This window comes from Salmo salar, chromosome ssa01, assembly GCF_905237065.1.
Source record: "Salmo salar chromosome ssa01, Ssal_v3.1, whole genome shotgun sequence".
NCBI classification, from domain to species: domain Eukaryota; kingdom Metazoa; phylum Chordata; class Actinopteri; order Salmoniformes; family Salmonidae; genus Salmo; species Salmo salar.
Window position 1 is genome coordinate 30870914 of NC_059442.1, and position 12446 is coordinate 30883359.

Here is a 12446-nt window from a genome sequence, read left to right on the forward strand (position 1 = left end):
AAGTTAAAGGCTTCCAAAGTTTTGAATAGAAAAGGCCATTCAAGACAGTCAAAAGCCTTTTCGGCATTAACAGCCATTACTGATAAGTCTATATCTTGTTTTTTAGCATATTTTATTATACTGAAACATGTTCTTGTATTTGTAAGTGCCTATTTTTAATAAATCCTGTTTGATTAATATATACTGCTCAAAAAAATAAAGGGAACACTTAAACAACACATCCTACATCTGAATGAAATAAATAATCTTATTAAATACTTTTTTCTTTACATAATTGAATGTGCTGACAACAAAATCACACAAAAATAATCAATGGAAATCCAATTTATCAACCCATGGAGGTCTGGATTTGGAGTCACACTCAAAATTAAAGTGGAAAACCACACTACAGGCTGATCCAACTTTGATGTAATGTCCTTAAAACAAGTCAAAATGAGGCTCAGTAGTGTGTGTGGCCTCCACGTGCCTGTATGACCTCCCTACAACGCCTGGGCATGCTCCTGATGAGGTGGCGGATGGTCTCCTCTAGGGATCTCCTCCCAGACCTGCACTCAAGCATCCACCAACTCCTGGACAGTCTGTGGTGCAACGTGGCGTTGGTGGATGGAGCGAGACATGATGTCCCAGATGTGCGGAATTGAATTCAGGTCTGGGGAACGGGCGGGCCAGTCCATAGCATCAATGCCTTCCTCTTGCAGGAACTGCTGACACACTCCAGCCACATGAGGTCTAGCATTGTCTTGCATTAGGAGGAACCCAGGGCCAACCGCACCAGCATATGGTCTCACAAGGGGTCTGAGGATCTCATCTCGGTACCTAATGGCAGTCAGGCTACCTCTGGCGAGCACATGGAGGGCTGTGCGGCCCCCCAAAGAAATGCCACCCCACACCATGACTGACCCACCGCCAAACCGGTCATGCTGGAGGATGTTGCAGGCAGCAGAACGTTCTCCACGGCGTCTCCAGACTCTGTCACGTCTGTCACATGTGCTCAGTGTGAACCTGCTTTCATCTGTGAAGAGCACAGGGCGCCAGTGGCGAATTTGCCAATCTTGGTGTTCTCTGGCAAATGCCAAACGTCCTGCACGGTGTTGGGCTGTGAGCACAACCCCCACCTGTGGACGTCGGGCCCTCATACCACCCTCATGGAGTCTGTTTCTGACCGTTTGAGCAGACACATGCACATTTGTGGCCTGCTGGAGGTCATTTTGCAGGGCTCTGGCAGTGCTTCTACTGCTCTTCCTTGCACAAAGGCGGAGGTAGCGGTCCTGCTGCTGGGTTGTTGCCCTCCTACGGCCTCCTCCACATCTCCTGATGTACTGGCCTGTCTCCTGGTAGCGCCTCCATGCTCTGGACACTACGCTGACAGACACAGCAAACCTTCTTGCCACAGCTCGCATTGATGTGCCATCCTGGATGAGCTGCACTACCTGAGCCACTTGTGTGGGTTGTAGACTCCGTCTCATGCTACCACTAGAGTGAAAACACCGCCAGCATTCAAAAGTGACCAAAACATCAGCCAGGAAGCATAGGAACTGAGAAGTGGTCTGTGGTCCCCACCTGCAGAACCACTCCTTTATTGGGGGTGTCTTGCTAATTGCCTATAATTTCCACCTGTTGTCTATTCCATTTGCACAACAGCATGTGAAATTTGTCAATCAGTGTTGCTTCCTAAGTGGACAGTTTGATTTCACAGAAGTGTGATTGACTTGGAGTTACATTGCGTTGATTAAGTGCTCCCTTTATTTTTTTGAGCAGTGTATATCAACTCTAGTAAGACTTTTGCTATTCTGTTGCTTATGAGTTTTGTTATTATTTTGTCAATTTATGAAAGTTATGGGTCTGTAATCTGCAGGAGACTCTCCAGATTTTCATGGTTTTAATATAACTGTTTGATACATGGAACTCAGAAGCACTGAATTTAGTGACATGTGTGTTGTCATTTGAGTATAGGGGCTCTACTTTGTCCCAGACTGTTAAATCAAATTCTATGGGAAAGCTGTCCATACCTGGTGCTTTTCTCTCGGTGAATGTTTTAACGGTCTCTAATATTTATTTTCGAGTGATCTATTTCTATTTTTGTGATTATTTTTTGTCTGCTGATAGTTGCTTCAGGGTTAATGAGTCTAAGAAGGCTGTAGGATCAGTCCAACGGTTGTTTAATTCTGATTTATATTGATTTTCATAAAGGCTTTTAAGAATTTTATTAATAGCGTTGTTGTTTCTAATTAAAGCATTTGTATTCTTATCTTTTCAATTGATAACTAGTTTATCGTGTATTCATTTTGTAAGGGCTGCTAGGTGTTTACCAGGTTTATTTGACATTAAATAGTATGCTTTATTTGAGTTTAACCTGTAGCGGTTGGCTCTCTTCAAAAGTAAACTATCATATTCCTGCTTAAGTTCAGACATTGTTTTTTCTTCTACCTTGTAAATAATTAGGTTTTTTTTCTAAGATAGTGATTTGTTTTTCTTTAATTACAATTTCTAACTCGGATTAAACTTTTGCGGAGTATGAGATTATCATTCCCCTAATGTATGCCTTATTAAAAGCATCCCAAATGATGTCTGTCCTCTATGTCTACATTTGTAATGGTAAAGGTCTTTATTTTTTCGTTCACTTATTTAATAAATGTCTGATCTTGAAGATGCGCTCTGTTCATTCTCCATATTCTGTCAGTAAGTGTATTTTCTGTTGCTGTAATTAAGCATGATACCAGAGAATGATCCGATATTACTATGTCCTGGATTTTTTAACCCAGTATATTGATGAGTGCATTTTTGGAAATAAAAATGTAATCACTTATTGAATCGGTTTTCTTATAAAAAACATTTAAAAAAAGGAGTAGTCTTTTGTAGTTGGGAATAGTAATCTCCAGGTGTCCTGCAAATTATTTGTAGAGATGACATTTTTCAGCCTCTTTGGAGGCTCCTTAAATTTGCTTTTTTTTATTGCTATGTCAGTTGCCGAACGTGTGATTTAGGTCTCCTGCTTAAATAATAGTTCCTGTCTGGGTTTGATATAATATACTGTAGCTTGAATTCTATCTAAAACATTATATCTAAAAAAATGTACCTCTTGCAGGAAAACCACATCTGCTTACAATCTCTTTAAATATTCAAGAACCTTGTGCTTTTTTTTTTGCCATCATGGAGCCCGTGCACATTCCATGTAATACGTTGGATTTGTTGGCATTTACTTAACTAGAACCAAAGTTAACCTTGTCTGTTCCGTCCATTTTGAAGAATCAGATAAAACAGTTTATCAGACCTGTCAAAAGAGCGCGGTGGGCATCTCATGGATATGGGAGTCATAGTATAAATACATAGTTATTGTATACATTACATATATAGAAAGTGTGAATAAGTAGGCTGAGCAAACATTAACAGAGGACACAAAAAAAAACATAAAGCAAGTTCTTCTTTGTACTTTGAGGCACTGTGCCTTTTTAGGGCTTTTAAGCTCCAACTCCTCTCCTAATGTACCAAAGGTCTGAGGGTTATGTCATCGTAGATACATTGTAAATAAACTCAGCAAATAAAGAAAACGTCCTCACTGTCAACTGTGTTTATTTTCAGCAAACTTAACATGTGTAAATATTTGTATGAACATAACTCTTCGCTGGCCATGGCAGAACACTGACATTCCGGTCTTACAGGAAATCACGCACAGAACGAGCAGTATGGCTGGTGGCATTGTCATGCTGGAGGGTCATGTCAAGATGAGCCTGCAGGAAGGGTACCACATGAGGGGGGAAGATGTCTTCCCTGTAACGCACAGCGTTGAGATTTCTTGCAATGACAACAAGCTCAGTCCGATGATGCTGTGACACACCGCCCCAGACCATGATGGACCCTCCACCTCCAAATTGATCCCGCTCCAGAGTACAGGCCTCGGTGTAACGCTCATTCCTTCGACGATAAACGTGAATCTGACCATCACCCCTGGTGAGACAAAACCGCGACTCGTCAGTAAAGAGCACTTTTTGCCAGTCCTGTCTGGTCCAGTGACGGTGGGTTTGTGCCCATAGGCGACGTTGTTGCCAGTGATGTATGGTGAGGACTTGCCTTACAACAAGCCTACAAGCCCTAAGTCCAGGCTCTCTCAGCCTATTGCGGACAGTCTGAGCACTGATGGAGGGATTGTGCGTTCCTGGTGTAACTCGGGCAGTTGTTGTTGCCATCCTGTACCTGTCCCGCAGGTGTGATGTTCGGATGTACCGATCCTGTGCAGGTGTTGTTACACGTGGTCTGCCACTGCGAGGAAGATCCGCTGTCCGTCCTGTCTCCCTGTAGCTCTGTCTTAGGCATCTCACAGTACAGACATTGCAATTTATTGCCCTGGCCACATCTGCAGTCCTCATGCCTCTTTGCAGCATGCCCAAGGCAGATTCACGCAGATGAGCAGGGACCCTTGGCATCTTTCTTTTGGTGTTTTTCAGAGTCAGTAGAAAGGCCTCTTTAGTGTCCTAAGTTTTCATAACTGTGACCTTAATTGCCTACTGTCTGTAAGCTCTTAGTGTCTTAACCCTAACTTGACTGTATGTTCATTAATTGCTTATGGTTCATTGAACAAACATGGGAAACAGTGTTTAAAGCCTTTACAATGAAGATCTGTGAAGTTATTTGGATTTATACAAATTAACTTTGAAAGAATGGGTCCTGAAAAAGGGACATTTCTTTTTTTGCTGAATTTACATTGGAGACTGCCGCTTAAATACTGTTGTCAGTGTGTAATACCTTGTTAATTAAATGTAAGTATAGTGGCTGGCGGGGCTCTACTTGGGGAGCTTGGGTCCACCGAAAGACCGAAGTGAGATGAGTGGAGGCACCACACATACTTCAGGGAAGTGTCTGATGCCCTCCCAGCCACCTTATCCCAAACCCTCAACATGCATTCTAATATTGTATATTTTTTCAATTTGTTCAAGACTCATTCAAGATTTTAGATTCCCTAAAACATGATCACTTTTGAAGTGTTTGTATGATTACAGATAGGGTATTTCATAGTCGTTGGAGATAATAAAAATCCAGTAGGGGGCGCTGAGAGAACGATAATTCTACTGTGTGCATCTCCCCTCTCCACTGCCATGCTCTGCTCCGTGATCATGCTCATTTATCAGACCAAAGAATGATAGGGACTAAGAAAAATATTTGTATAGTTTTATTCAAACAATTTATACCATATAATATTTTTTTTCTGGACAAACACTTCATCACAGTTCAGGCTAAAGGGATCCAGCCAGCACAGCAGTCATCCTAAGGGAGAGGGGCTGGAAGTTTGGGTAGTTACCAATTGTGTTCCTATTGCCAGTCTAGCCCAGGACATCCCCAAACATACACACACTCAACACACACTCAAGCCCAACCCCAAACAAAAAAAAGTTAACTTGGACAGTAAAGAGGCTGGTGCATTGACTGTGTCACAAATAATAGGGTGATGTCATCATTAAGATTTCCCAGCAGTGTTTCACTAGTTCAGGGCGTGTTGTCCTTCTCCATAATATTCTGTGCACCACCTCAAGTGACTCAGAAGCTGCGTTTACACTGCCAGCCCAATTCTGATATTTGTTTTATTTACTGATCTTTTGACCAATCGGATCTGCCCTGAAAAAGATCTGATGTGATTGGGCTGCCTGTGTAAACGCAGCCATTGTACCACTGCTCATAGGATTACTTGCAAATTACTCACTACTCCATGGTTCACTCTGCTCATGACAACTTGCTTGTTTATCATAAAATAGGTCCTGTTCCTTGGATAGTGTAACCGGTCTTGTCAATTGAACCCTAATTAGTCATGTTTCACCCCTCTAAGTCATCCTGGTGAGGGACTGGAGAAGTTCCTGGGCCTATGATGTCTGAAGTCAAATTTAACAGTCACCTTCCTTACATAACAGAACTCTATCACACATCCCCATCAACAGACCACATTAACAGTCCACCCAACAAGCAACCCAAACCCATGTCAGTAGGATCATGTCTGTGGACCTAAAAAGGCAAGCTTCGGAAACGAGCAAATGTCAACTTGAAAGTTTTGAGAACAAAGTAAAACAATGTAAATGTGGGGGTGACAGCAAGTCCTATAATGGATCAATAAAAACATTTGTTGAATTTTTTGGTTGGATATTTCATCTAATGAAGTCCAAGTGCTTCAGCTTAATTTCACTCTTTATACATAGTCTTACTCTTGATTCATCATTCAACATACAGAAACAGATTGGTACAAATTGGTAAACAATGTCTTTACTCCAGATTGTAACAGTATTTTTCTGCTATTACTGGAAAATGCATTTGATTGTAACAGGTTCTTGTGTTAAATATCTTGTACAGTCAGTGTATATCAAAACTAGCTTCGCTAGCCATCTTCTGTTCTGTGACAATCCTGAGAAATCGACCAGATCTACTTAATGTGCCAACAGAACGATCCTGCCTCATAACTTCACATACATTTTGAGCAGTTGCTTTAAATTGCAGTAACATCGTGAAACTAGAAGCAGAGCTATCAGTTTCAAGACCTCTGATACAAAGAAATAAGATTCCCCAGATCAGCATAGGAAATAAAATAAACCCTAATTGACACAACCAAAATGTAAAACATAAAACTTAATACAACAAGCACAGCTAGCACTTCAATAAGAACACACAGGACATGAATTTGGATGAAAGGGGGTGAGACAGCAGAGTTAAGTACTCTATTGGGACCTCCTGAACTGCTCACATATTCCATTCAAGTGATAACCAAATTATTTAAGTTACGATTTAGATCTGTGGAGGTAAGGTAGGACAAAGCAACCACACACACAGAAAATACAAAAATGAACATTCTCTCATTTGAGCACTTAACTAGAAAATATAGGTGCATACTTACATCCACACACACGCATTTACACTTGACTTAGCGTTATACATTTGTCGTTCATTATAACTAATCTCATGTTGCTCGATATATATTGATTGAAAAAAAGAGAAAACATTTCAAATAAAAACACCTAAGCAACCCAGCGATGAGATCAAAGTGCAATGAGATTGTGAAACCTACGTACTGTAGCCAGCTGTATACCTACAACGGGGAGGGGGTTGTTCAGGAGACTGACCCCATGACCTCTGTCACCTCTCCACTGGAACGTTCTGACCTTCAATGCGCCAGGTCAGTGTGGCTGGCACTCAGGTCACGACTCTTTCTCAGATGATTATTTCGCTCCTAGAGTAGGCAGCAGAGAGGGCATAGGGTTCAGAATAGGTTGAAGAACTAAAGAGAAACAGTTCATGTACACGGTCCACATCACAGACAAAACATTCTTCACATTTCCATGGAGAAAAGGTCTGTTTTGCTTGAATATGGAATACAGACAGTTCATGATTGATTACTGTTGCAGTATTTGGGGGAATGTAGTATACAATATAAATGAGATGCTGAAATCTGGTGCACTACTGTATTCTGCAGTCACACCCTTATCGTATGGTAGGTTGGCAGAACCAATATCCCACCATGTAGAATGGTACCATGGTCCAGTGATGCATATTCTCAAATAAATCCAGGCAGATTTATCGTGGTGAACAATTGATAGCAGTCTGTTTATAAAAGGATTAACATTGGAGTCAATTAATGTAGAACGTTGCAAGTAGAATTTTGAATGGTTGCTGTTGATCATCTGGTTGCAGACTACTATACCTGGTTCACCTTAAATCTCATTTCCTCATTACAGCCACATAAATCAACTGTATCATTTCCTACATCTACCGTGCACATCATTCATTACTGTGAGTTGTGACTAAGGGGTTATAGATTAGTGCACACACAATGAGAGACATGTTAGTCATTACATTAGTGACCAGTTTCTGAGATGACTGCACAGGTGGACAGGGGCAAGGGCCAGCTTGACCACAGATCACAACCAAGAGGACCAAGAGGACCATTGGGGAATTGTTGTTTCATAAAGTATCAGAGAGTAGTGTGTAAGAAAGAGGGAGGAAGATAAACACAGGGGATGGTGAGGGAGAAGAGACCCAGAAAAAAAATGGGGAAAGATTGAGTGATGTGAAAGATGGAGCGAGAGAGACAGTTAGGCTCCTTACTTGGTAGAGGTCTCCGGTAGCCTTGTCCACCACGTTTAGAACACCCAGTGAGCTGGCTCGCTTCATGCTGCACCCAGACCAGTGGCATGCAAGGAGATGTCAGTGAGAGCCGGGTTGAGGGGTCAAGAGTCAGGGGTGAGGAGAGGGACATGTGGCCCATGGAGATGGTATGTGGGTTAATAACAAAAATGAGACTCACTCACGGGTTAGTTTCACCAGACAATGCCCCGACACAAATACATAAAGCCATCTCTATGAGCTAAATCATAACATATGGGTTAAAGGACACACAAAGTTGAAGAGAGTGTGACAACAAATTGATTAAAGGGAGTAGTATTCTGCGCCAAATTCATTGAATTCTGTTGATACAGCACTCTACTGTCTCCTGGATAAGAGAGATCATCATAATGGGGATAAATCGTCATTGATAAAGAGTTAGGAACGTTAAAATGGTCTGAGTGATAGACAGAGCAGAAGAGAGGAAAATGAGTCATAAAACAGAATGTCAACAAACAGATGAGGCATGCAGTAGCCATTCACTTGGAAAAGTTTATTAGTCATAAATAAAAACACAGCATAGATAGATAGATGTATTAGAATATTAAAATAAAACCAAATGCCCATGCAGACAAAAATAAGTTCGCAAAAAAAAACACTGATTTTTGAAAATGTGGTTTAAAAATGATGAAATAAAGAAAACAAATAAAATAAAATATGGCTTTCATATGCAGGCATTTCAAAGCAGGCAATTAGTAGTAGTTTGGTCATCTAGAGCTCTTAACCATTCTCTATTTAGTCCTGTCTCTAGGCCAGATTGTCCCTCACAGCTGATTGAGGGTACTCTGTATACACATGGCCGCAGGAAGTTGTTTTGCATTGTGCGTATGTGAGTATTTTTCTCCGCTCATACAGGAGTAATAATGGCCTAGTTCACAATTTTTGTGGAAAAACTATTATTATTATTTTTAAAGCAGATGTTACTTTTTATTCAAATTATAAGGACATAAAATAGAGAATCTCACTGCTGACTGAGGCACTAGGAGTCGGAGTCCTCTGTAGTTTCAGAATCAGTTCGACTAGCTCTGCCTGTCAGCTCAAAGCACTTCCTACACTGGACATATCCACACAGGCAATGTAGTCTGGAATATTTACCCTGTTTCTAGAGCGTGACATTGAGCCACTAAAAGTCTGTACCAGTCACAGTATGTGGCATTCATAGTGTATGCAAGTGAAAATGCACAAGTAACAGGCTCTTGACTGTGTTAGTTAGTGCAACGCTCAGTGGTTCATTAGCTGTGCCAAACAGGCCTCAGAGTTACACCAGAGTTAACCCATAGCAGAGTAGAGATCCCTCCAGGAGCAGGGTGGCTTAGTCTTTTCTGGGGCTCCCGAGTGGCGCAGCGGTCTAAGGCACTGCATCTCAGTGCTAGAGGAGTCACTACAGACCCGGGTTCGATTCCAGGCTGTATCACAACCGGCCGTGATTGGGAGTCCCATAGGGTGGCGCACAATTGGCCCAGCATCGTCCGGGTTAGGGTTTAGCTGGGGTAGGCCATCATTGTAATTCAGAATTTGCCTAGTTAAATAAAAGGTTAAATAAATACAAAAAGATACAAAAAAGATCTAGTGGCATCTAGTGTGCTACCACTAGATCTTTCTGTATCTTTCTGTATTTACTTAACCTTTATTTAACTAACTGTGCATGAAGGGGTCAAAGGTGAGGAGAATAGTTACCCAGAGTTTTTGGGGTCCCACTCCCGTGAGCTGCCGCCCTTCAGCTTGCGGACCAGTTTCTCACTGCTGCGGCGAATAGAGGCACGGAGTTTACTGAAGGAGCCGCTCCGCTTCAGAGAGCCGGAACCGCCCTGATGAGAGAGGTCAGAGGGTTACTTTCACACTCACATCTTGCATACACACAGGTAGAGACAAACATGCATGCAGAGTTGCACACACCCCCACATGCATGCATACTCAGTACAGATATGTGTGCATGAAAATACAGAGAACTGGTTCAGCAAATTCTTCTGTTTGCATATGTGATGGCCTGTGCATGTGCTTGGTTTTGCATGTGCATCTGATTAGACTCTCTACTGAGACAAAACATGTCGGCCTCATCCGTGTGCTATTCAGAAATGACGCTATAAAGAAATTAGAGAAGCCCTCCAAAAACATCTTATAAGGTTATGCTCACAATAGTTCTCTTGAGCAATGTAAATTCCTTCTAAAGCTTGTCATGCTTTATTCATCTACAACAAGGTAGCAATATCCATCCTGCTATGTTTGATCAGATCTTGGAGTAACAGCTTTTCATGCTCTGTGGTTATTCACATAGCTCTGACCCCTAACCTCTGACCTGTCCACTAGGACACCACCATGGAGAAGAGAAGGAAAAGAAGTAGGGTCACATTACCATGGTCCCGGAGTTGATCTCTACCATCAAGATTTAGACACACACAAACCCCGTTTTACACACCACACACACACACACCCCATTTTACACACACACAAACCCCGTTTTACACACACACACACACACACACCATTTTACACACACACAAACTCCGTTTTACACACACACACACAAACCCCGTTTTACACACACACACACACACACACACACACACACACACACACACACACACACACACACACACACACACACACACACACACACACACACACACACACACACACACACACACACACACACACAGCAGAGAGAAAGAGAGGGAGCACACAGAGAGGCTACAGGCAAAGATGTGGGTGAGCAAAGAGTTACGTTTTATTACAAGTTAAGAGATACATACTATAAGAAGCACAGACAGGACAGAGTAGATTAGTAGGAGCCATAAAGAGAAGTGTCCAGATTCCACGCTGCAGAGTGAGGCATGTCCCACCCCTCTGTCCTATACCACCCTCTACACTCCCCCTCCCCTCCCACCATCTGGCTCTGTATACACAGGAGCTGCATTGTCTTCTGACACCCCCTCCTGATCAGGACATGACAACACTGTTAAGTTTGACATCAATAGGACCATATGGAGCACAGGATCAAACACTACTAAAGAAACTCGACAGCAGCCTAGAGCCACCACGGTACTCTGAGGGAGCATACAGTATGATGATCATGCCACCAACTCATAGAATTCACAGTATGTTAGTTAAATCACTACGAGCAAAAGCAGACCGGTATGCATCATTACTTCTAGTAAATGCTGGAAACGCAACACCACACACACCCTACTGAGAGATAGAACAGATAGAGTGAGGAGACAGAGTATTTAAGTACAGCAAAGAGCAAGATACGGTAATGGTAGGAGGCAGGAGTGGCTTGGTTCTGAGACATAGAGCCCAGCCCCCCTGTCCCCTGGTTCCATTGACAGTGGATAGGAGGATAGAACTAGGGACAGCTTGGCCCAGTAGAGTCGCCAGACAGACAGCCCAGAGGAGGAGAGAAGAGCCTGAAGAGAAGACACAACTGCAAAGCTGGAGGGGTGGCAGGCGAGCTGGCGTCCGTCATGCAGAAGACAAGTACTTAGAACCACAACAAGGCATCTGGGATTATGCCTGCCGGTCAGACAGGGTGAAGAGAGAGAGGGAAAAAAGAAAGAGAGAGAGGTAGACCAATTAAAGGAATACCAAGAGAGGCAGAAGAAGGTATTGAAAAACAGAGATGAAGATGAGGTAGAGTAAAGTGAGAAAATTCGGGAAGAGAAGTAAAGCAGAGCAAGTCAGACAGACAGACAGCAGCAGTCAGCCAGTGTTTCCCCTACAGAGACAGTATTTCTCCAGGTAGGACTGTGGCGGTGCTTTACAACTGCATCAGCACTCAAAATTAGCAACAGCAAAAGAGATTTATAGGGCAAAGGAAACTATAAGAAACCACACAAATCCAGGGACCAAGGGTAAAGTAAAAACAGTAACCTAAAAAGTAATGGAGTGAATTATATCAGTCCTTATGGCACTTGAAAACCTTATCAAGTGCATCCAACTGAAGCAAAGGCAGCATGGATTTAGAATTGCTCATATGACCTCAGAGCCTAAATGGTCAGTTAAAGTATCTCTCAATACACTGAGGTGCTAGCCAGTATGAGCTAACCAGTATCCTGGCCATGCTGGTAAATTTGGTAGTTGTGTCATTTGGAAAGCGAATGAATAGAACTATAGTTAATGAATATAACAGGCTCAATTCAGCCGATCTAAAAAAACGACCAACAATGTGACTATAACCCCAAAATAAACTAAAACGGCTGCCTGTGTGTTCTAACCCAGTTAGGTTTCTATAATAAACATTAGTCAATTCCCTGTACAAAGACATCAGCCATTTTCCACTGCCAAGTTCAGAGGACCTGAAGCTCATCCATGGGCAA

General features: G+C 42.4%; 1 protein-coding gene across 12 annotated transcripts in view; it reads right to left on the reverse strand.

The window, feature by feature from the left end:
- Positions 1-5149: 5149 nt before the first annotated feature.
- Positions 5150-12446, reverse strand: part of LOC100380464 (kinesin light chain 1) — a 39353-nt gene continuing 32056 nt past the window's right edge. For 3 of the 12 annotated variants that reach the window (XR_006757093.1, XR_006757081.1, XR_006757091.1), the window contains exons 14-16: positions 9811-9941; positions 8077-9652; positions 5150-7201 (exon numbers count right to left, since the gene is read on the reverse strand). Coding sequence is in view for 5 of the 12 variants with exons in the window: in XM_014171030.2 (XP_014026505.2) it covers positions 7136-7201; positions 8077-8143; positions 9811-9941 (264 nt within the window). In the remaining 7 variants the exon portion in view is untranslated. Of the gene's footprint in view, positions 7202-8076; positions 9653-9810; positions 11644-12446 lie in introns of those variants that run through there. The other 9 variants (XR_006757114.1, XR_006757108.1, XR_006757129.1 and 6 more) reach the window with 5 other exon arrangements.